Source organism: Dipodomys spectabilis, unplaced genomic scaffold, assembly GCF_019054845.1.
Source record: "Dipodomys spectabilis isolate Male_0828 unplaced genomic scaffold, ASM1905484v1 ptg000067l, whole genome shotgun sequence".
Lineage (NCBI taxonomy): Eukaryota > Metazoa > Chordata > Mammalia > Rodentia > Heteromyidae > Dipodomys > Dipodomys spectabilis.
Window position 1 is genome coordinate 8,070,905 of NW_024870744.1, and position 24,411 is coordinate 8,095,315.

General features: G+C 57.2%; 1 protein-coding gene across 1 annotated transcript in view; it reads right to left on the minus strand.

Moving 5' to 3' along the window:
- Positions 1–24,411, minus strand: part of Nacc2 (NACC family member 2) — a 73,170-nt gene that overhangs the window by 33,227 nt on the left and 15,532 nt on the right. Inside the window, exon 2 of the mRNA XM_042681165.1 lies at positions 4,704–5,649. Within this exon, the coding sequence (XP_042537099.1) occupies positions 4,704–5,589 (886 nt within the window). The 5' untranslated portion in view covers positions 5,590–5,649. The remainder of the gene's footprint in view (positions 1–4,703; positions 5,650–24,411) is intronic.

The following is a 24,411-nucleotide window of genomic DNA, read 5'->3' on the forward strand; positions in this document are numbered from 1 at the left end:
ATGCAGGCTGGCAGGCCTGCCCAGACTCACCCCTGGAGGGTTTCCAAATGACTCCTGTCCACGTTGGTCCTCGGGAAACAGACACTCGAGGGAGGCTCTGGGAACCTCAAGGCTGAGAATCACCTCTCAGCAGCTGTCCCCTGCGGGCCAACGCACTCACCTACGAGGGAGTTTCCCGGGGTCCAAGGCCTGATGCAGTCCAGATGGATTATCTCACTCGGGCCTCCAAATGTTATGACCTGGGAGCGAGACAATCCATGGAGGCACAGTTAAAGATGACAAAAGAATTTTATTTACGCTAGAAAGGGCCTGCAACCACCTTGCCCTGGGCTAGCTACCCAGAACCACCAGCAGGCTAGACCAAGCTCCAAGGACAGCCTCAACCTTTATTCGCAAACCTATTCATCAGTCTGCAAACCTCCTATTAGTCGGTCTGCAAACCTCCAAATCTCCAAAGGGGCAACCTTGATCTTTATTCCTCCCTTCTTCCTTCTGTGCAGGCCTCACCACAGGCCTCTCTGAAGGCCTCTCCGAAGGCTTCTCACCTTCCCGTAGGCCTCTTGCCACTCTCGCTCTTCTTTCTTCACCCGCATCTCTCTTCTGTCCTCTTCTGTCTTCTCCACTACCACCATCCTTCCTACCTATAGGCTATGCCCCTGCCCCCACTCCCATAGCTATTCCTCCTATTGGCCCTGCCTCAAGTCACCCCCTGCCCAACCTCTCCTCCCACTGGCCCTGCCTGACTGTTTCTAGACCAGAGTAGGGAGAGTGACCCAGCCCACAGGGCAATGACATCAGCGCAAGGCCCCCACTGGTTATTACAAAACACACACACACACACACACACACACACACACACACACACACACACACACACAGAGGTTTGACTGTTGGGGAGACATATATTTCCTCCAACCACAAAAAGCACTGGCCATAAAAACAAAACATTAATTGGTCATCAACATTTAAAACTCCAGGTCCTTGAAAGACACCATTAATAAGAAAAACACACTGGACTAGAAGGAAATACTTGTAATACATATGTTTGACCAAAGACTTACTTGTAAATTAGATTAGGAATTCTGAAAACTCGCTTTTGAAAAAATAGGTGAAAGATTTGAAGAAATGCATCACAATGAAAGTTACTTTTTCAACCATCCTTCACAGTCCCAGCCGCCAGGGAACTCAAGTAGGAACTACACCCCAGGTAGGTTAGAATCAAACCCAGTCACACACAAGGTGCAGGGCTTTGAGGATAGGAGCCTGGAGCAGGGAGGGAGGGAGGCAAACTGAAGTTCAGTCATACCAGAGTGTCGCTCAGCAATTCCACTCCCAGCTACTTATCCACAAGAAACAGACCTATCCCCGTAGGAAGGGACCTGCATGTGGTATGCTCAGGGGTGTACAAGTGACAACCCTAAAGGGGGTGGGGGGCTGTCCACACCAAGGGAGAATGACAAGAAAGGATTCAGACCATGAAGTAATGTCCTTACATGGTGAGCTCATGTGGTCTCTGGACCCAACAGTCCCAATCACAGACTCTACGAACGTGGAGACAGAAAGCAGGTTGGTGGCTGCCTGAGACCAAAGTGGGGGCTAGGAGGACCCAGGTATCATTTCCGGGGAAACACCTGCTCCTTGTCTTGAAGTTGCACCAAAGTCATGGACCAGTGCACTTGAACTTAGCATTTACTGTCAATAGACACAAAAAGGAGGAGGAGAGAGCAATGTGGACAGCGTGGCGCTGGAGTGAGACCCATGCACAGTGCCAACTCCTATCCTGCTGACAGCACACACGGCAGCCACCTGAGCAAGCGGAAGGTCCAAGACTCTACCAGGGGTGGCAGAAGTGCCTCTGAGAGATTCAAGTGTGTGTATTTTATTGTAGATGGATCACATCTCAACAAAGCTGGCTTCACTAGAAGAAAACTCAGGGTGTACACAGCTTGGGCAAGCTCCCTTGCCCCCTGGAGGCTGCAGCAGAGTCCTGCCCTGCACCTGCTCAAGTAGAAGCTGAGGTAGGTAGACACCACTGGAGGGATCCCGGGGCTGGCACCTTCTTTGCCCTTGCCCCGATCACAAGGTGCTGGCTCTCTAAAAGGAGGGAACCCCTCACACCAGCAGCCAGCACTACCCCCACCAGTGCTTGGATTTCTTGGGCCTCCTCTACCTAGACCAGACAATGGTACCTGCTGCTCCCTGGGCCCCATGGGGAGGTAGGCTGGGCCCTGATTCTGTGATACTGACCCTGCCCACAAGATAGAGGGGGATTTGCCCAGACATGTCCAGCCCTTCTCCCTTCTCTGAGAACACCAACTGACCACTGTCAGGAGCAGCCTCCCACAGGGCTGGTGTCCACGGGCAGAGGGAGCTGCTGGGTGTAAGAACCACTGAATCATGCTGCCAGGGGTGGAGGGCTGTGAGTGAGACTACCACAAACGGAGTCCTGCTGCTGCAGTGTTCTCTACAGGCCTGGGCCCTCAGCCTGGCCCGCTCACCTGTGAGAGAGGGTGGTGCTGGGGCGGCCAAGTCTGAGTGAGGAAGACCTGGGGTAGGTATCTGTGGGGGCTCCCACCGTGAACACCAGGGGCCGTGGCAGGCAGCGTAGGGAGTGCCATGCCCACATGCTGGGCCCACTCCTGCATGCACTCTGCCAGCACCCAGCCCCATGTCAGTACCACCCCTACTCCCAGGCAGTCCTCACAGCCTCTGCCACCTCTCCTGACCCAGAGAGCAGTGTACAGGGCACAGAGGGCAGAGCCAGGGCCGTGTCTCCCAGGGGGAAGGGACGGGGAGCAAGGGAGCAGCACTTGGCCGTTGTCGGTGACGTGGCTACACGTGGAAGTGTAGCTGCTAACAATCTCAGCAGGACCTTTGCCTCAGACCTCCAGAGAGCAAGGGCTGGCAGCTGCAAGCATCTACCTGCTAGGGCAGAGAGCAGGTGGCAGGGTGTGGGGACATGGACCACGAGCCCCATCGCCCTGCCTAGTCCTGCAAGTGGGCCTGCCTGGCTGTGGTCACAGCACCCCAACATCACTTGTTAACTGCTCAAGGTCCCTCTACGGTCTGTTGCGCCAACCATGTTCAGCTCAGCCCCCATGAATGGGTCTGGAGGACCGGGTGTGCCGGAGGAGCCTGGAGACGGTGTAGACCTCGGGAGCAGACCCTGACGCAGCTGCGTTCCATCCCCACCCACCCCACGGTGGCCACGCTGACGTCCCACACTATACCACCAGGCCAGTGACTGGACTGCTGGGTTTGCCAGTGGACAGGCAGACGCCACCCAGCATGAAGCCTTGAGATCTCAGGCAGCCCAGAAGGAGCCTGGCCCTACACTACATCCTGGGGGTTGGGCAGGGTGAAGGAAAGGAGAAAGAGGCAGGGCACTGCTCTGGCCACAAAGCCAGAGGATCCTGCCTGGGACCCGGAGGTGTGGGATGGCAGAGGCAGAGCAGGGGTGGGGTTCTGACTTGCTGGATATGCTTGACCCTCTGTAAGTGGTCCCTCGGTGGGGGCTGCTCTGTCATTGCTCACACCCGAGGTCACTGGCCTGTCCTCGCTGAAGTGGGAAATAGTGCCAGAGGGGAGCTGATTGAAAAAGCAACTAAGAACACGAGACTGTACCAGCGCAGAGATGGGCACCCTGCCCACCTCCAGGGAATCCAGCAGAGGGCTCTCTGGAAGGGCTTCTAGGAGGAGAAGGAGGGAGGGAGACTGAGGAGACAGAGACAGACCGAGAGGCAGAGAGAGACCTTCCATGAGGCCAGGCCAGCACAAAAGGACCCGGGGCAGCTCTGCACTGGGTGCTGCCCCCCATGGCCTCCTTCCCCTAGCACACCCAGCAACACCACGACATCGCTGCCAACAACCTAGATTCTAACCAAGAAACCACACACCCCCTGCTCTGCCCCACTTATGGGCTTGCTGAAGAGCAAAACCGCAAGAAAACCCAGACAGTCACACAGCGAGCAGACCGGGGCGGCCGTGGTCCCTTTCCAGTGTCTCAGCACCATCAGTATAGCCCCTGAAGGTGGGCAGGGATGGGCAGGACCAGGCAGGGCTCGGGGGGTGCTGTCCGGGCACTGGGGAGCCGGCCCGCGCACCTCCATGGAGGGCTCAGCGCCGCACGGCCACCTTGGCTGTACGGGTCGGCGCCACAGAGCCTCCTCATGGCCACTACCCCACCCCAGCCCTGCGAAAAGCCTGCCCAGGGCAGGAGGGGCTTCAGTGTCCCAGCACCAAGGGGCAGGAGTATTATACAAGCCACCGGACGCCACCCGCCCCCAGAAGACCTGACACTGCCCAACTCCGACCAGGCTGACAGCCCTGGCCAAGGTCATGCTGGAGGGGGGAGGGGCTGTGCAGAGGGTATCCTGGAAGAAGACTGAAGATGAAGGGAAGGAACACCATGCACATAGAAATAGGCTCTTCCGAGACAGGGAACGTGAGGTCCCCAGCAAGGAGTGACCGCTGGTGAGCACTGGTTCACTGAGATCCTCGCTTTCCTCATCTGCCCAGTGCCAGACGGGGCACAGGCTGCAGACCACAGGACTCGTGACCCATCATCTCACACCATGTCAGGTGCAAGCTGGGTGATGGACATCCTGCTCATCATGTCTCCATTCCCACCAACTCCCCCCCGCCAGCCCCGCGGCTGCAGCTGTGCGGTGAGCAGCACGGGGCCAGGCCCTGGCTCTGATTACCTGCATAGCTGCCCGTGGCCTTGATGTACATCTGGCCGTACTGCTCCTCCACCATGGTGTCATAGGCCTCGTCGTCCTCCTCGTCCTCCTCATTGTGATAGGAGGTGGGGCTGTCGGTGGTGGGCAGGCTGCTGGCCCCTGGACTGGTCCGCTCCCCCTGGGGGTAGGGCACCTGCTGGATGCTGGGGACCAGGGTGGCCAGGCTGGGCACCCCGTAATACGAGACTCGGGGCAGCTTGAGAGGGGCTGTGCCGGCTGCCCCTGTGGCCCCCAGAGCCATGGGCACGCCGTCCCGGGGCCCTGTCTCCAGTGGGCGCTTGGGAGCCAGGCCTGGGCCGGTAGCCGGAGGCAGCTCCATGGCTTCATGCTTGACCCGGGTCAGCAGCGGGATGGGCACGGACGGGGATGCGATGTAGGCGGCAGCGGTGGCGGCTGGCTGCGGCTGGGTGCAGGGGCTCTGGGGCTCGGAGCTGGCATCCTCAATCATGGCAGTCTGGGAGTCACAGTGGGGCGAGCTCACCTTGAACATGAGGTCTGTGCCCCGCTCCACAATGTGCTGGATCTGCAGGAAGCCCGCCGTGTACATGACCACGAGCTGCTCGCTGGCTGCCATGGTGAGCTTGCCCGTGTAGCAGAAGGACAGGATCTGCTGGAAGCAGGCCGGCGGCACCGTGCCGGGCAGCTCGAACGCACTCTTGCTGTTGCCGCTGAACAGGTCACGGAAGTAGAGACTGCTGGCGGCCAGGACGGCCCGGTGGGCCTTGAAGGCCTGGCCCTTGACCACAATGGACACATCGCAGTAGAGGCCCAGGAGACGCTGCTCGTTGAGGCAGCCGAGGACTGTGTTCCCGAAGTTGGGGATCTCGATGTGCAGCATCTGAGACATGGCGGGCGGCGTGGCGGGCGGGCCTCAGACTCAGCGGGGGGCGGATCGGGTGGGGCACATCTGTAAGGGGACAGCTCATCAGCCACTGATGGACAAATGCTCCGGCCCAGTGGACAGTCTCCAAGGGCCGTCCCCTCCCCTGCCCTCTGCAAGGAGCAGAGAACATCTTCCTGCCAAGGGTATGTCCAGACCAGGGAGGTCCCAGAATCTGAACCCGGCTGAGGACCAGGGCAGGAGTACCCCCTTGCAGAGCCGGGCTGCTCTGAGACCATCCCCCGCCCCCAGCTGGCATGGCCCAAGCCCCACCCCCCTCAGAAGTCAAGACCGGACCAAGGCAGGAAAAAGGGAAACCGTCCCCTCACATGGATGCCTTCTGGGGGAGGGGCCATCCCAGGGCCAGGAGGTCTCTGGGAAGTGCTCAGTTTCCGGTTGGTTCTCCTGATCTCCTCTGAGCAGCTGTCCCAGCAGTCCCCTGCTCCCCTCCTGCGTTCCCTGCCCAGCCTGGAGCCTCCGGGGCTAGGGGCATGGCTTTCAGGACACCGTACCTCTTCCACTCTTTCCTGCTGGGGAGGGACCGCCCACCATGCAGAGCGACTGGGGTGCTGCCGGCCCCTCTGCCCACCCCCCCCACCCCCCGCAGGGGCAGCCCAGACCCAGGTCTGCGTCCTCAGGGACACTCGGCAGAACAGGAGTTGGAGCTGGAGCCTGGCGCAGCCTGCAGCCCTTCACAGGACGCTCTCCCGCGCCCCCCACTCCCAAACACAGATTAACCCCTGTTGGCAGGATCCCACCCCAGGTAGCTGCAGGGGTTTCAGGAGGCCGGCCGGCGGGTGGGGCGGGCGGCACTGTTTATCTATCAGGTACAGACTCTGCTTGGGGGCAGGGGGGGGGGGGGGCAGAAGGCACTGGCCCAACTCTGCAGGCTGCACAAAGGGCCGCTGTGTCCCGCGGGAGGAAAGTGCAGGCGCGGGCCGCCGCGGAGGAGGGCGGAGCCAGCCCGCAGCGGGAGTTGGGAAGGTGGGCGCAGCGCTGGAGAGGCCTGGCCTGCAGTGCCCCCCGCTGCAGAGAAGTTGCCGGCCTGGCCCGGAGGCGCCAGCCCGCTAGGAAGACCTACCTTCCGCGGCGGTGGCCGGCGGGCCGCCGACACCGCCCGCGCAGCCTGGCAGGGCAGACTCTCCGCACGCCAGCCCGCTGCTCCGGGAATGCAGCAAGGAGCAGGAGCCCCAGGGTGGGAGGGCTGAGGAGCTGGGCGAGGGGGGGGGCCGGGCGCTGGGCTAGGCGGCCGCAGCTCAGCTGCACCCAGGCCGGCGCTCCCGGGCAGCGCACAGCATCTCAATGAAGCGGCCGGATGCAGACAAACATTCAGGCAGCTCTGGGGAATGAATAGCCGCCTTTGATTTGGGAGCTGAAGTAAATGCCAGCTCCCAGCCCCGGCTTTAAAAACAGTGGCGCGTTGGTGCCAGAGGAATGCACGGCTCCGGGTGTTGGTGCAAGACAGACTTTTGATGACTCACTGCAATGCAAACAAAGATGGCAGAAATACTGTACTGTACGCGGAGAAACGCTTCGCGGAGCCACAGCAACTGAGACAGCCTGGAAATTTATAGTGCAGTTTTGCATATGAATTACCCAGTAAACTGCCTGCCTTCCATCCCGCTCAGACCGGTGTCAAAGCATTTAAACTATTCCAAACAGTCTGCCGGGCACAGAGCTGCCGCCAGCCTAACTCTTCCAGGGGACTGGAGGCTGGGCAGGGGGGCCAGGGCGCGGGGCCGGGGGCCGCGGGATGGACAGTGGGCAGCAAAGCGAGGAAGGGAGCAAGCGAGCACAGGTGGAGCACCAAGTGGGCGGAGAGACGAGCGGACAGGAAAGAGCCAGCGAGCTGACCCTCCTCCCTTCCCCATGGGGCCTGGGGCCAGGTTCCCTGCAGGCCGGGGTTCCAGGCCAGCAAGGCCAGTTCCAGAAGTTTCCCCACACCACCCTCACCCTCCCATCTCTGCCAGGCAGCGCCTCTCAACGGACCAACTTCTCAGTAAGGGGGCCCAGCCTCAGGGTTCCAGCGTCTCGCCCTTATAGGGTCTCTCGGGCGTGGGGGAGAGGCAGGGCTGGATCACCTTCAGGCCCCCACCCTCGTGAGCGTGCTGGTTCCCGCTTCCTCCCGGAGGCCCGCCAGGTGGCCCTCAGACACTCAGCAAGGCCCAGTGTGCCCAGGGCCCGAGTGGGGGAGGGGTGGTGCTGTTCAGGGACATGCAGCACAGAGGGAGGGAGGGACCTCAAAGTCCCCTTCACGGATGTGCAGCTCTACACAGGGACACTCCCAAATAGCCACTGGCTTCTTCTGCAAGACGGCCTTAGCCCAGGGTCAGGTGGGCCTCAGCAGGCAGGCCGGGCGCTCTCCTGCCAGGATGTGTGACCTGATCTGGCCAGAGGGAGTAAAAACCAGCCAAAGCACTCTGGCCCCAGGGGCCTGGGTGCGGGGGGACAAGGCTGGCCTGCAGCCAGGCTAGGGGACAGGGTGAGGATCCCACAGCCTGTCCCTCCCGACATGGCAGCCGCAGCCTGCGGGCCACACTGCAGTTCCAGCCTCTCCTCCACGCCCATCACCGCTCCCGAGACAGAACGCAGAGGTGTCTGTAATGCCTGGCTCCAGCCCACGGCATTGATGGGAGGTGTCTGTGACTGGCTGTGAGCTGGTGGGGGGCGGGGGTGGGGGCACAGGTGCCCACGGCAAGGCCCGAGCAGCTCAGCCAGAGAAGGAGCCTTTATTCCCCAGAAGGCGGCAGGGCGGAGTGCGTCCCCTGGGACCCAGGACAAGCCGGTGCCTTTGCCACCTTGTCCTCAGGCCACCTGTGCTGGCACGGCCGGCCCGCAGCGGCCCGAGAGAACAGGACCGGAGCTGGTGTTAGGTTGCTTTCTTAGAAGCCTCGGCTGGGGCGAGAACAAAGCTGAACTTTAGGAGAAAAGAATAAAATAAAGGTTTGGCGTTCGCTCCCAGGGCTGGGAAAGCAGGGCGAGCAGAGGCTGACCTCAGGCTGGGCGGGCTGTGGGCCTCGGTGGGCCGGCGCTGGGACCCAGCGGACGGCCTGGGGGCTGTCTCACCTGCTCAGTGACCTCCACACCCTACTGTGACTCAGTTTCCCCCTTTTTGCTCTCCAAACAAAGCCACCCATTGTTCCCTCCGTGGTTGTGCTTCCTGTATCCCACCCACCTGCTGGTGGGACTGCAAATGGAAGACTTCTTAGCTTGTTTACCCCAGCCATCCGCCCAGCACCTGCACGGCAGGGAGGAAGCTGCCCTCCGGAGGCCCTTAAGAACAGAACAAACCCACCTCACACCTACCGCCACGCCTACCACCAGGGACCATCCCAGGATAAGGAAGGACGGATATGAGAATTTGGGGAGTCTTTGTCAGCAGCCCAGGGGGGCTGGGTCCCATGGCCCCCCCGGGGAGCAGCATTATCTCCAGGTGGTTGGGGGGGGCCTTGTGGAGGGGGATGGGAGGAAATGGGGGGTAGTGCGACAAGCTGGCTTGCATGCAGAGGCAGGGCTCAAGCACAGATGCCCACCAGCCGCATGGCAATCTGGGCACACCTGGTCCCAACACTCTACTTCCACAGGGAGACACAGGTAGCTGCGCTGAGCATATACAGGGTCCTCCCAAGGGCGTCCCTGAGGTGGCCAAAGGAAGAGCCACACAGCCCAGACCTCCAGGGCATCTTGGGTCCAGGGTCGGGAAGAACCTCCCCCCATTGCCAATCCTGAACTCCCCCTGCTCTTGGCACTAAGCAAGGAGGGTGGCATTCAGCATCCGCAGGATTGCTGCTAGCGGCAAGAGAAAGAGAGGAGAGATAAATTAAATTAAGTAAAATTATTTTGCAGGATTTAATTTTACCAATCTAATAAGAGGCTCTGGGCCTTGGTAAACGCACAGCCATCACCACAGCTGCAGAGGAAGGAGGAAGACACCCTGTGGGAGACAGCCCATTCCTGAGGCAGCCCCGCCCAGGGGTAGCCCTGAGCCCGGCTGGCTCACAGAGAACATAGTGGTCTGCAAGGCAGCCTCCCCGCGTGCATGCTCATGAGGTGTGGAGCCCAGGGCATGATGTGCCCCAGGCCGCCAGGCACACACAGGAGTGTAGGGCTCCAGGAGCAGAGCGGAGCGGGGGCTTGCGTGGGCAGGGCAACGGCTTTCAATCATGGCACAGGTCCCGGTCTGCCCCTGCCCCTGCCCCTGCCCCCTTCAACACACTAAGTTTTGTCCCGAGACAGTGGAGCAAGCAGGGCCTACAGGCTAACTCTTCCAAGGTGCAGGCTGCTAGCTGGGAGAGCTCTAGTCCCCAGGGAGCCGGGCGAGGCCTCAGGTTTGGCCCCGAGGTTCGCATTAAACTTTTAAGACACCATCGGGCGCTCTGGGCAGCCCAGGCCTTGCTGCTAATGGGATCACTAGCTAGCCGCCTGCAAGGAGCGGGGCAAACAGATAAAAGCTGCAGGGTGAGGCCCACTGCCAGGGCACCCACTATCTTCTGGGTAGTATGACTGAGGATTCTGAGGTACAGAGGCCCCTCCCTATCCCCCCACCCCCACCGAGGCTAATTTCAGTGCTGGAAGCCACTGGATCAGAACAGGCCCAGGGCCCGTGGTCCCAGGGCTCAGCTGCAGAGGGCAGACCACCTTACCCCCCCCCCAGTGTCAGGTCATGGTGTGAGCCCACCCTGCTAAGCACCCTGAGATCACCCAGAGGAGGAGTGGGAGGAGCTGGACTGCTGGTTTGAGTCCTGGCAAGGGCCTTTCCTTCTAGGGGCCCTGGGCAGCCTCCACCCGCCACAGGCGTGGACATCATCAACCATAAAAGCTGGTTTTAACTGCACTAACAAATGTTTGCCTGGAAGCGCTCTGTCTCTCTCTCTCTTCTTTCTAGGGGAAGGGCAGTGTGCCAGAATCTGCACATTTAAAACTTGCCCATCCATCTAACCCCCTTGCTGGCCTGCATCGGTCCTCAGAGAGAGGGGACAACAGCGGTAGGGAGATGGCATGATGGTGTGGGTCCCCCAACCGCATCCTGATTTATCCCCACAGCCGAGGACGACACTGGCAACCCGACCCAGCAGCCTGGGACCACCAGGTGGGGTGGGGCCGGGCGAGGCGTCCGGCAGCTCCTCCCCCCCACAGGCCACCCCTCCAGCAGCTCCGCACCTGGAGGTCAGTGCTGCCAAGTGTCCAGTTCAAGGTCTGTGACCCCGGCGAGGCCACCCACTGGGGACCACGGCAAGCAGGCGGCAGAGCTCAGAGCAGCACTGGCAGGACGGGGAAGGCAGGAAGCAGAGATGACCCCCCCACCCCCCCCATCTCCGCCCTGCAGACCCGCCACGTCCCAGCACTCTGCAACGCTCCACAAGCCGCCCAACACTTCCAGAAGGCTTCCGAAGAACACAGCACTGTTTTGAGAAGAGCCGACAGTCTCCCTCACCCGTATTTGTAATTTAAATAATGTACGCTTGAAGAGTGTCTCCCTTGGGCATCATTTAATAACTTAAAAAGCTAGCACCAGCTCCCGCGCACGCCGGCCCCTCCACCCTCCCCTTCTGAAGCCCGGGTGCCCGGCTCCCAGCCCCGGGTAGGGGCAGCCGGCCCTCACCCCGTGTCCTGTCCTTCTCGGGCCTGCCAGAGGTCCCAAAGCAGCCTGCCACCTTGACCCTGGGCATGCGTGGGTGCCGGTCCGGCCGCGGGCAGGGGGTGGGGAGACACGCAGCAGGTGCGTGCTGGGCAGTGGGTCACCCACTCATTACAGACAGCCACTTCCCCGCACACGATCGTTAATATTCATAGCTCTCCTCATCTGCATATCATGCCATAAATAGTCGGAGGCGAGGTAAGACACAAAGATCCCCTGCATTTCTAATTATGCTTAAAACTCTAATGTAAATCAGGCCGACACAGAAGCACTAAATCAGCTGCCGGCAGGAAAGGGAGGCAAAGCGGACCCCCCCCCCCCAACCCCCACGCCCCCGTGAGGTGGCTGCTGCTGACAGTGACCCAGAGGAGCCACTAGATCTCAGGGACATCAACCTCCCTGACGCTCACCCCAGGAGCCAAAGCCTACTGGGCACCACGGGGTGAACTTGAGGGCCACCTGGCCTCTGTCCTGCCTGCCCCTGCTCTCATGGGCTCCCCCTGCCTGGATGCCACCCCAGCCCCCCTCGGGGCCAGACCTGGGGGGCCCAGCTGGGAGCAGCAGACACCTCTATCAGAGGGGGATCTGGGCACTTAACTCTGGGGACATGCACACCCGGACTTTGACTTCCTCCACCATCAGGATTTGATTTCCATGGCAGGGAAGATTCTAGAATTCTGCCCCCTGCTCTTTCCAGGGCAGTGCCCGAGTCTGCTCTGTGACAGAAAATAAGCGAGATAGAGGAGGCCCAGGTGGCACTCCAAGCCCAGGAGAGGGGCCTGGGGCAGGACAAGGTCTGGGGTCTGCCTCAGCCCTGAAGACCTGCTCCCCTAAGAAAGCGGCTCTGCGGGCGACACAGCACAGGGGCCTAACAGGATGGAAGGCTCTGGACGGGAACAGAGCAGAGACCAGCGGTGGGGCTGCTCCGCAGACCCCTGCACAGAGCTGCCACAGCCAGCCCCAGGTCCAGTGAATAGCAGCTCACCCGGGGCTCCGCGGAGCTCACCCTGGGGGCCTCAGCCGCGTCCACGCCTACCCCTGGCCGGCAGGCTGAGCCAGAGGCCTGGGGCTGGACAAGAGACCACAATGCGTGTTGGACTCCTATCCAGGCCTGTCTGGAGCAAGTGCCAGAGGACACTCCAGGTCAGCCAACAAAGGCACAACTGGTGCAGAAGAGGCCTCAGACACAGGTGGAGCTGCGGAGAAAGAGCAGCGCAAGAGGAGCCGGCGCCGGCCAGGAAGCCAGGCCCGGAGGGACCCGATGGCTGCAGGTATCCTGGCCGTTCGGGGCATGGCCCAGATACTTAGGAGCAAGCGCTTGTTGAGACCTCTTAGATAATGGGGGAGAAGCGTGTCCCTCCTCCCACCAAGCACAGCCACAGGCCCGGGGCCTCCGTGTTGTGTGGGGCCTCCTCGGCCCTCCGCCCTCTGCCCTCCGCCCGGCCTTGCCTCCAGCAAGCCCCTGCTCCCCAACCCCTGGGCACCAGGCACACGTCCCGGCTGATCCTGCTTCTGTTCCTCAGCTAGGACTACGATCTAACCCGATCCCGGGTCCAGGAGTGGGGTGCTGCACCCTGCTTCTCTGGGGTACCTGTGGGAGGCACGGGCCTCAGTGATGCGGGGTTACCCGCCTCACTGCTGGGGCGGGAGGCTCGGAGATGCCGCTGCCCGCATCTGCCCTGGCAGCACGCCCAGAACTATTTTTAAGCCCATTTACTAGAAATCCCACAAATTAAAGGAAATACGGATAACGCAGCACGAATCCTGGGGGCCGAATAAAAGCTGCACGTAACGGTCCTCGAGCTCCAGTGCAGGAGTATTAACCGCAAACCCCGGTCTCCAGGAGCTCTCCTGCAGATCGGGGGGGGGGGGGGGGGGGGGAGTCCTGCCCCCTCCCCGGCAGCAAGGGGAGCAGCCGGCCCCACCCTGGACCTGCTGTAAGCTAGCCCCGTAAAAGCTAATTACTGATATGAAAAATAAAGACCTTAAATCAAACCAGGGCTTTCACAACTTTATGGTCTGGGGAATTCCCTTAGCAAACAGTGGCAGCCAGCGACTCCTTCCGGAAGGCAAGCCCCCCTCACTGCCCTCCCTCGGGCTCGGTCCCCAGCTTCCCTCGCGTCTATGGCCATATTCCAGCAGGTGTGGACAGAGCCTTCACCAGCCACTCACGGTGACAGCGAGAGTGCAGGAAGTCGTGACCAAGACTTAAAAAGATCTGGGGGCCGGGCACCAGTGGCTCCTGCCTATCATCCCAGCTATTCAGGAGGCAGAGATCTGAGGGTCACGGTTCAAAGCCAACCTGGGCAGGAAAGCCCATGAGACTCTTATCTCCAATGAACCACCAGAAAACCAGAAGTGACACTGGTTCAAGCAGTAGAGGCTCGCCTTGAGCTGAAGAGCTCAGGGACAGCACCCAGCCCCACGACTAAAGATCGACCATGGTATGGGGGGGGGGTGTCAAAGAATCAGACCCAAGCCTGCTGGCTCCCAAAGCCAGGGCCCTCCAGGGACCCTGGCCCTCCACGACACTCACAGCTGTCACATCAAAGGACATGGGTCACTTTTGGGAACACCACAAGCGGGCACTGAGTACCCAGAAGATCCTCAGGCCTGAAGCAGGGATTCACTACCACAGGCCCAGACCCAGCCTTCCCCTGACCATCCCCCCTGCCAGTACCAGCCATTCAGATGCCTACTGCCCTTCACCACAACATGCTCCCCAGCCTCTCAGCTGACTCTGAGACTCAGCGAGGGAACAGTCTACACACAAAAGGCGTCTACACACAGAAGGGGCGTCCCCTGGCCTGTGGCCACATGTCACATGTCATGGGGTGGGACGAGGGGAGTGCCGTGGCTCTTCTCCTGCGCAGGCCCGGCCCACCTCGCTTCTCTCCTGAGTCCCCCAGGGCTCCCAGGGTCAGGGACCCAAGGGTTCACATTCTTCCAGATGCCAGAGTGGCCTCCTGCCAGCCAGAGGGGAGGCAAGGGCTCCCGACGCCCCAGGCCAGGGCACCTCAAGAGTCTCTCACAAGCACACCCCCGGACCTCTGGTCACCACTGACCACCGTGCTCTCCGTGACCACCATGCAGGGGCACGGCTCTCCAGTGTCCCCCGTCCTGTGCACCCTGCAGAACCACACTCCTGGCCTGCTCAGAGCGTGGAGGGTCCCTGGCACTCGGCAGGAGGTAGAGAAGAGTGGAGTCCACAAGAGCAGAGAAAGGGAGGAGAAGGGATCAGAGCTGGGCAGCTGGTCACGAGGCTAGGAGAGGAGGTTCCAGCTTAACCCCAGCCGTACCCACACAGGGACGGGGACAGGGACAGGGTAAGAGGGACACTCTTCCGGCTAGACGAGCCCAGCACAGACAAACAGAGAGGAAGGCAAGAGGAGGGCCTGGGACATACAAAACCAAATTTTTTGTTAGTAGAGGTCATGGGGCTTGAACTCAGGGCCTGAGTGCTGTCCCTGAGCTCTTTTGCTCAAGGATAATGCTTTGAGACACAGTACCACTTCTGGTTTAGAGGTAAGAGAGATAATAGTCTCATGGGCTTTCCTGCCTTGGCTGGCTTTGAACTCTGGTCCTTGAATCTCAGCCTCCTGAGTAGCTAGGGTTATAGGTGTGAGCCACTGGTGCCCAGCTGGCAAACTGTTCTTTAAAAAAATACTTAAAAATTGGAAATGGTGCTATGGCTCAAGTGGTAGAGTGCTCGCCTTGAGCTGAAGAGCTTAGGGACAGTGCCCAGGCCGAGTTCAAGCCCAATGATCAACAAAAACAACAACAACAAAAAAATTGAAAAATTGATGATGAGGGGGCTGGGAAGGTGGCTCAGTGGTAGAACGCTTGCCTTGCATGCATGAGGCCCATGAGGCCCTGGGTTCGATTCCTCAGTACCACATAAGCAAAAAGAAAAAAGCCAGAAGTGGCGCTGTGGCTCAAGTGGTAGAGCGCTAGCCTTGAGCTGAAGAGCTGAGGGACAGCGCCCAGGCCCAGAGTTCAGGCCCCACGAATGGACCCCCCCAAAAAAAAAAACTTAAAAATTGGAAGTGGTGCTATGGCTCAAATGGTAGAGCGCTCGCCTTGAGCTGAAGAGCTTAGGGACAGTGCCCAGGCCCAGAGTTCAAGCCCCATGACCAACAAAAACAACAACAACAACAAAAAAAAAAAAAACTTAAAAATTGATGATGAGGGGGCTGGGAAGGTGGCTCAGTGGTAGGCATGCCTTGCATGCATGAGGCCCTGGGTTCGATTCCTCAGCACCACATGAAGCAGAAAAAGACAGAAGTGGTGCTATGGCTCAAGTGGTAGAATGCTTGCTTTGAGCTGAAGAGCTGAGGGACAGTGCCCAGACCCAGAGTTTAGGCCCAGAACCAACAACAACAACAACAAAAAATGATGATGAGCCAGCCAGCCATGATGGCACCCACCTGTAATCTCAGCACTGATGAGGCTAAGGTGGGAGGATTGGGAGATCAAGGCCAGCTTAGGATACACAATAAAGTCCAATGAAAGCAACAACAAAAGCAGTCCAGGGTGCAGGAAGAGTGGGCCCCTCCCCTCACACCAGGGGCCAGCCAGCCACGAAGCACGGTCTCCGGGATGATCTGGCTTGTTATACACTCGGGCTGTCCGTCTGCTCACAAACATCCACGTTCACGTGTGGCTTTGCTGCAGAATCTCCTGCAGGCGGAGGCGGCCCGCGTCCGTGTATTCTCAGTGCCGGGGCTCCCACCCAGGACGCTGCCCACCAGCAACTTCCCTGTGCACCCTATCCCGTGCACACGCACATTATATTTGCACAAGTCTTTGTCTTAACCTCCTGGCCACAATGCAGGCCTCCTGCGGAGCTAAGCGGCAGGTGTGTGTGGCCCGGCCAGGCTGGCACCACAACGTTCTCAACACCCGCTGTGGGTGGGCGTCCAGAGGGCCTTGTCTGCAAAGCAGTGCACAGAAGGCAGGCTGCCCTCCTGCCCGTGGACACCCAGCCCAGGCCAGCCACGTCCTGGGCTATCCCCAGCCCTCCCTGTCCACCTTACTATGGCTTATTTTCTTTCTGAGGCTGTTTTTGTTTCTGGTTGATGGCCAGCTGTGAAACCATGGCTCCACCCTGCCACACCTCAGTACCAGTGTCCTGCCATCTGTGAGCCAGGAGGCAGAGTCTGGGAAGAGGGGCCCAGGACAGTCCCTGACACTGGACTTCCAATGCAGAAGGCAAGCCCCCTGCCCCTGCCGGGAGCTGGGCTGCTTCCCATTACCTCTGACCTGACCTGCAGCTCCGGTGCCCCACACACCTACAGCAGAGACACGTGGAGCAGAGACCTAGATCAGAGACACGTGGAAGAGACCTAGATCAGAGACATGTGGAAGAGAGACCTAGAACAGAGGCATGTGGAACAGAGATCTAGATCAGAGACATATGGAACAGAGAGCTAGAACAGACACGTGGGCCAGAGACCTAGAACAGAGACATGTGGAGCAGAGCTAGAACAGAGGCATGTGGAAGAGTCCTAGAACAGAGCCACGTGGAACAGAGTCCTGGATCAGAGACATGTGGAAGAGACCTAGAACAGAGCCACGTGGAGCAGAGACAGCCGCCCCCCTCACCCCCTCTTCCCTTTCTTGGGAGGGTATTCTCACTAGATACAAAATCTCTTCAAAGAGCTGGCTTCTGGTTGGCAAGTAGATAACTGCATTGGCTTTTGCTTTTTGATACTAGTACTGGTCTGAAACTCAGGAACCACACTTTCACTTGGCCTTTTCTGCTTAACCGGTGGCACTCTCCCACTTAAACTATGCCTCCAGTTCTGGCTTTTTGCTGGTTTACTGAAGATAAGGATGTTATAATTTTGTCTGCCCAGGCTGGGGTTGAGCCTCAGTTCTCAGATCTCAGCCTCCTGAGCAGCTAAGCTTGTCGGCATGCGCCGATGGCACCTGGCTTAATGAAGAGTTTTTAAGACTACTACCATGGGTGGGAAGTGCGGCTAAGAGGTGGAAGTGCCTGCCTGCCACGTGCAGGGCATGGGTTCAAACCCTGCGGCCACCTGCTCCCTCCACCCCAGGTCTCCCCGCTCCCCCCCACGCCAGGCCTACCTACTCCCCCCACGCCAGGCCACCACTCCCTCCACGCCAGGCCACCCGCTCCCCCCACGCCAGGCCACCCGCTCCCCCCATGCCAGGCCTGCCCGCTCCCCCCACGCCAGGCCACCCGCTCCCCCCACGCCAGGCCTACCTGCTCCCCCCACACCAGGCCACCACTCCCTCCACGCCAGGCCACCCGCTCCCTCCACGCCAGGCCTCCTCGCTCCCCCCACGCCAGGCCACCCGCTCCCCCCATGCCAGGCCTGCCCGCTCCCCCCACGCCAGGCCACCCGCTCCCCCCACGCCAGGCCTACCTGCTCCCCCCACACCAGGCCACCACTCCCTCCACGCCAGGCCACCCGCTCCCTCCACGCCAGGCCTGCCCGCTCCCCCCACGCCAGGCCACCCGCTCCCCCCACGCCAGGCCTGCCCGCTCCCTCCACGCCGGACCTGCCTGCTCCCTCCACGCCGGACCTGCCTGCTCCCTCCACGCCGGGCCACCCTACTCCCTCCACGCCGGGCCACCCGCTCCCTCCACGCCAGGCCTGCCCGCTCCCTCCACGCCGGGCCTGCCCGCTCCCTCCACGCCAGGCCACCACTCCCTCCACGCCAGGCCTGCCCGCTCCCTCCACGCCAGGCCTGCCCGCTCCCTCCACGCCGGGCCAGCCCGCTCCCTCCACGCCAGGCCAGCCCGCTCCCCCCACACCAGGCCTGCCCGCTGGCACACCCCTTCACCCCACTCATGCTGAAGTCTGTGCTGAACAGCAAAGGGAGAGCCCGCTCACGAGGACGCGGCCAACTCGGAAGGAGGCAGAGGCGTCCCCGCAGCCCTGGGCCTCAGGGCCAATTGTCTTTTGCTTTTCGTGGGTGGGGGGCAGGAAAGTGCCCCCTCCGAGCCGCCCCCCACCCCCAGCCCCTGGCACGGCCTCCTGGGAAGACCGCATGCCCCCAAGTCACGCCACAGCCCCGGCAGTCAGTACAGAAAACAAACAGAAGCACACGAGTGGGAAGAAAGCGGCACTATGCGTAGACAAGCGACCCCACACTCAGAAAATCCTAAGGAGTCCACTAAAAACTACTGGAACTACAGACGAGCGAGCGCAGCAAGGCTGCAGAATGTGAGGTCCACACGGTGCGTAAAAAAACACAGCCGGGCGCCCGTGAGGGTGAAATTAACCCAACAAGTCCATGAATACTGACACCAGAACGGACAGCGTCCTTAGGATTTAACGGAACACAATGGAAGTATAAAACGTATAAACCCTGAAAATGGTAAAACGGTTGAAATAAGTAGACGGAAGAGTGGAAGGGAAGGCCGCGCTGTCCGCGGGAGTCCGCGGGAGTCCATGGTTGGCCGGCACTGCTCTCCAGGCTCTCTAGCCCAGCCTCCTGCTCGGCCCAGCCCCACCGCCAGGAAGGTGCAAACCAGCCCCGCACCTAGCAGGGGGAGCAAGGCCACTACTCACACACCTAGTCTCAGCTATCCCAAGTGCTGCTCATACAGAAGCAGGCTTAGAGCCAGGCAAGGCGGCTCACGTCCGCCATCCTCGCTAACTTGGGAGGCAGAGACCAGGGGATAGAGATTCGAGGCCAGCCTGCATAGAAAGAGTTCTTGGGACTCTCAACATTTGTCGAGAGCAGACACAGTGGTATATTATATGCTTATTCAAGCAACAAAGTACACACAAAGGAGAACAGAGTCAAGGCCTGCTCAGGCTACAGTAATGTCAGACCCTACCTCAAAAATAACAAAACCCAAAAAGGGCTGGCAGATTGATTCAAGTGGTAGAGCACCTGTCTAGCAAATGTGAGGCCCTGAGTTCAAACCCCAGTACCAACAAGCAGTCAGCCAGTCACACGGACCAAGACCAGTGGAAGAGAAGGGAACTGATAACTCAACCCATGTGTCTACAATCGACTGAATTCACAAGAGCTGAAAGCCAGAGGACGGTGGCCCAACGTTTACAGAAAGTCTGGGAGATTCTATCTCCAAAATGACTAGCAAAAAGCTGGCCTGGAGGTGTGGCTCACATGATGGAGTGCCAGCCCAGCACGCATGGGGCCCTGTGTGCAAACCCCAATAACAGGAAAGAAAGGAAAGAAAAGGCTAAAAAGAAACTGAGGTCTAAGGAAGAATATACTCATCTTATTTCTGGTGTGGTTTGCATGCAGCTCTATCAACACTAACAAAGACAACGTCAATGTCAATGACAAAGCAAAGTGCACTCTCCAAACAACGTGCCTGGAAATGGATGACTTCAATCACCCCATGAAACAGTGAGAAGTGAGTGGCACCAGTGCTCACCCCTGCAATCCTAGCCACTCAGAGGACCTGAGGATCGTAGTCCAAAGTCAGCCTGGGCAAGAAAGTCCGTGAGACTCTTATCTCCAATGAACCACCAGAAAACCAGAAGTGGTGCTGTGGCTCAAATGGTTGAGTGCTAGCCTTGAACTGAAGAGCTGAGGGACAGTGCCCAGGCCCAGAGTTTAAGCCCCACAACAGAGAGGGAGGGAGGGAGGGAGGGAGGGAGGGGGGGAGGGAAGGAAGGGAGGGGGGAGGGAGGGAGGGAGGGAAGGAAGGAAGGAAGGAAGGAAAGAAGGAAGGAAGGAGGGAAGGAGGGAAGGAGGGAGGGAGGGAGGGAGGGAGGGAAGGGGAGAGAGAGAGAGAAAGAAAGAGAACATTGAAAGTCAAAACCAGCATGAGCAACAGGAACACAGTTCAGTGGCAGACTGAGTAAGGTGCACAGAACCAGTCCCAGGGTGCCATAGAGGGGGGAGGGTGTTGGGAGAGGGACAGAAAAACAGATAACAAAGAGCTGGAACATTCAACGGTGCAGCTACTTTGGGCAAACAGCATTACCATATGACCCAGCAATCCCACCCCTAGGCAAGCAGCCAAGACAAATGGAAACACAGATCCACACAAAAACTAATGGTGCATTCCTAGAAACATGATTTACAGTAGTCAAAAAGTGAAAATAACCCAAATGTCCATCAACTAGCCAGCAGTAAATAAAATGTGGACTCGCTAGGCAATGCATACCACCTGCAATGAAGAGGAGTGAGCCCCAACACACCCGGCATTGTGGGTGAGCGTCACAAACATCAGGAAAAAAGGCAGTCACCAACCAGATAGAGCAGAGCTCCATTTTTGGAAAATGTCAGACCAGGTCACTGAGACATAAAAGATGAGTGGTGGCCGAGAGCCGGGGCCGCGGGGAAAGGAAAGGAGGGCCAAGGAAAGGGGGGGCCTGAGAAAGAATATGGCCTTGCTTTCATGGTGGTTGCACAACTCTGAATATTACAAAACACTCAATGAATTATGCCAGTATGGACCAATTTATGGTATGTGAGTAAGATGTCTTAAAAAGAAAGAAACAGGGCTGGAAAGGTGGCTCAGTAGTAGGGCACTTGCCTTGCATGCATGAGGCCCTGGGTTCGATTCCTCAGCACCACATAAGCAAAAAGAAGCCGGAAGTGGCGCTGTGGCTCAAGTGGTGAGTGCTAGCCTTGCGCTGAAGAGCTGAGGGACAGCATCCAGGCCCAGAGTTCAGGCCCCATGATTAAACCCCAAAAAAAAAAAAAAAAAAAGAAAGAAAGAAAACAAACACATTACAGATTAAAAAACAATAACTGCAGGTAAACACAAGTGAAAACTTTGAAAACTCAAGGAAAACTCAAATACAAGGAAAAAAAACAAAAAACAAACTAAAGACAGCAAGTAGGAGCCAAAACAACAAAATAAAATGGCAGATTTGTCAGGCTTGAGGCTCACACCTGTAATCCAGGCTGAGATCTGAGCCAGCCCAGACAGGAAAGTCCATGAGACTTTTACCTCCAATTAGCCACCAGAAAACTGGAAGTGGAGTTGTGACTAACGTGGTAGCAAGCTCACCCTGAACACAAAAGCTCAAGGACAGTGTCCAGTCCCTGAGCTCAAGACCCACAACCCACCAAAAAATAAAAAAGCCTTGAAATCAATCATGCAGAAATCATGGAACGAACCTAGAAATCACAACAGAGCAGCAGCAAGGGAATCTCCCCAAACAGAAATAAGCAAGCCTTGACTAACCCACCGTAAAGAGGAGAAAGCCAACAAACAGAGCTCAGAGAAAAAGAAAGGTCACAAGAAGAGGAGCTGCCCGAGGGAAAAGTTATCTGAAATTAACCATGTAAGCTCCCATCTCAAGAACCAAAGGTGGGGGGGGGGGGGGGGTACATTCAACGCAAGCAGAAAGAAGGAAATAAAAGAGCAATATCAAAATTGAAAACAAAGTCATCAATGAAATTAAAATTAGAAAAATAGTGGGGGAGGGGGGAGTCAATGAACCAGATGTTTTTGTTTGTTTGCTGTTCAGAAAAGTAGAAATGAGCACCGGTGGCTCACGCCTGTAATCCTAGCTACTCAGGAGGCTGAGATCTGAGGATCCCAGCTCAAAGCCAGCCCGGGCAGGAAAGTCTGTGAAACTCTTATCTCCAATAAACCACTAGAGGACCAGAAGTGGCGCTGTGGCTCAAGTGGTAGAATGCTAGCCTTGAGCTGAAGAGCTGAGGGACAGCGCCCAGGCCCAGAGTTCAAGCCCCACAACTGACAAAAAAAAAAAAATCAAACCAAAGTAGAAGTGAAAAGTCACTAGCAAGACTGACAAAGAAAATAAGAATGTAGAAGATACGAATTCTATCAGTCAGGAATGAAACAAGGACATTACTCCAGAGCCTGCGGATGTCAAAGGATTCGATATAAAACAGCACCAACAAGCTGGGCGCCGGTGGCTCACGCCTGTCATCCTAGCTACTCAGGAGGCTGAGATCTGAGGATGGTGGTTTAAAGCCAGCCCAGGCAGGAAACTCGGTGAGACTCTTATCTTCAATAAACCACCAGAAAGCCAGAAGAGTCCCTGTGGCTCAAGCAGTAGAGTGCTTGCCTTGAGCTGAAGAGTGCAGGGACAGAGTTCAAGCCCCACCACCAACAAAAAAAAACCAGCACCACCAATTCCACGCTTAACAACCTAAATCAACTGGAGCAGCGTCAGTCCTACTGTAATCCACCTGGAATGAAAAGGAGCATTCAAAAGATGTAACAACAAGGAAATTGAATCTTTAATTTTGAAGTCCTCAAAAAGAAATCTCTAAATTTAAGCCAGGCCCACACCTGTAATCCTAGCTCTTCAGGAGGCTGATCTCTAAGGAACAAGGTTCAAAGACACCACAGGCAGGAAAGTCCATGAGACTTTTAGCTCCAATTAACTACAAAAAGGAGAAGGGAAAAAAAGTTGTAAGTAGAGCTCTGGCTTAAATGGTAGAGTGCTACCAAAAAAGCCCAAGGATAGAGCCTAGGCCTTGAGTTCAAGCCCAAGGACTGGTGCATACATGTATGCATGCATATGCATGCACACACACACACACACACACACACACACACACACACACTCACACACTCACTTCTACATTCAAATAGCTTCCCTGGAGAATTCTATGGAATATTTAAAAAGATTGACAAAGACCACTTACAGCAAAATGAAAATTACAGATCATCTTTCATGTAGACACAAAAATATTACGTAATTTTGTTTTTGGTCGGTCCTGGGGCCTGAACTCTGGGCCTGGGCACTGTCCCTCAGCTCTTCAGCTCAAGGCTAGCACTCTACCACTTGAGCCACAGTGCCACTTCCAGCTTTTTCTGCTTATGTAGTGCTAAGGAATCAAACCCAGGGCCTCATGCATGCAAGGCAAGCGCTCTACCACTGAGCCACCTTCCCAGCCCCTACACAAAATATTAATAGGGAAGTATTTTTAAAGAATCATATACCAAGACCAACTAAGAAGCTACCAATGAAACCACCCAGTTTCAGGCCAGAGAATTTTTTTTAAACCATAAAAACACATTATGTAATGCAAAATAATATCTGACCAAATGTACCATCCATTCAGGATAAAAACTCAAGTGCAAATGAGGTGAGAGCCCGGGTTTGCGGTGCATGCCGGTAATCCCAGCTACTTGAGAAGTTGCGTAAGCTCAGAAGTTTGAGACCAGCCAGGGCAGTACATGGCCAAGACTTTCTCTTCTACAACAGATGATGGAAAGACTAGATAAAGACTACTGCAAAGCAATGCAAAGACTGGAACAAAGTGGAGAACCAAAGCAGTCACAAATCGTACACAGGCAATTCCCAGACTCAACGATAAACCCCGACAACCAACAAGATCATATCAAGGTCACAGGACACAAGATAAACAATTGCATTATATTCTAGCACGACAAAACTGAGCAACAGCATACCACTGACAATCATTGGAAAGAAAGCAAGGACCTTGTGTAAAGCAAAGGAAACATGTCCATGTTGAAAACTGCGACACACAGGTAGAAGAGATCAAGACCCAAACAGACAGAGGGACATGCCAGTTCGGACATACGGGTCTATCAGGGCTTCTAGAGCAATTCCAGCAAGGATTTCAGTAGCAACAAGATGATTCTAACACTTACCATCTGTGCTGGTGGCATGCTCGGTGGTAGTGCTCTCGCCTCATGTGTGAGTGAGGCTTTAGCACAAGACAGCTACAGGAAAAGAAGGCCTGATCCAGACAGCTCTGGCATGCATCTGCGGGCATGCGTACGTGAGTACGGCATGTATACATTGTGAGCCTGCGGCCTGCATGACCTCACGTGTGGTGTGTGGCATGGCATGTGTTCATGCCTGTCTGTTGAATGTACTGTGATGTGTCATGTGCACACACGTGTGGTATACAGCTGTACATGCACAGTGCATGTATATGGCACATTGTGCAATGTGCCATGTGAGGTTGTGTGACATGTATGCACACATCTGCATACACAGGCAATATGTATGGTATACATGTTTGTATATGTGCCCTGTGTGCATGCAATGCATGTCCTGTATTCTGCACATGTGTGCAGCATGTGGAAACCATGTATGTCATGTTGTGTTACAAGTGTGTTGGGCACATGCACCCATATGAGGCATGAAGGATTGTGTAACTTCTGGCATATGCAGGTGCACACATGTCCATTTATACACGAGTTATGGTGTATGTGTTCACATGTCTTCTGCATG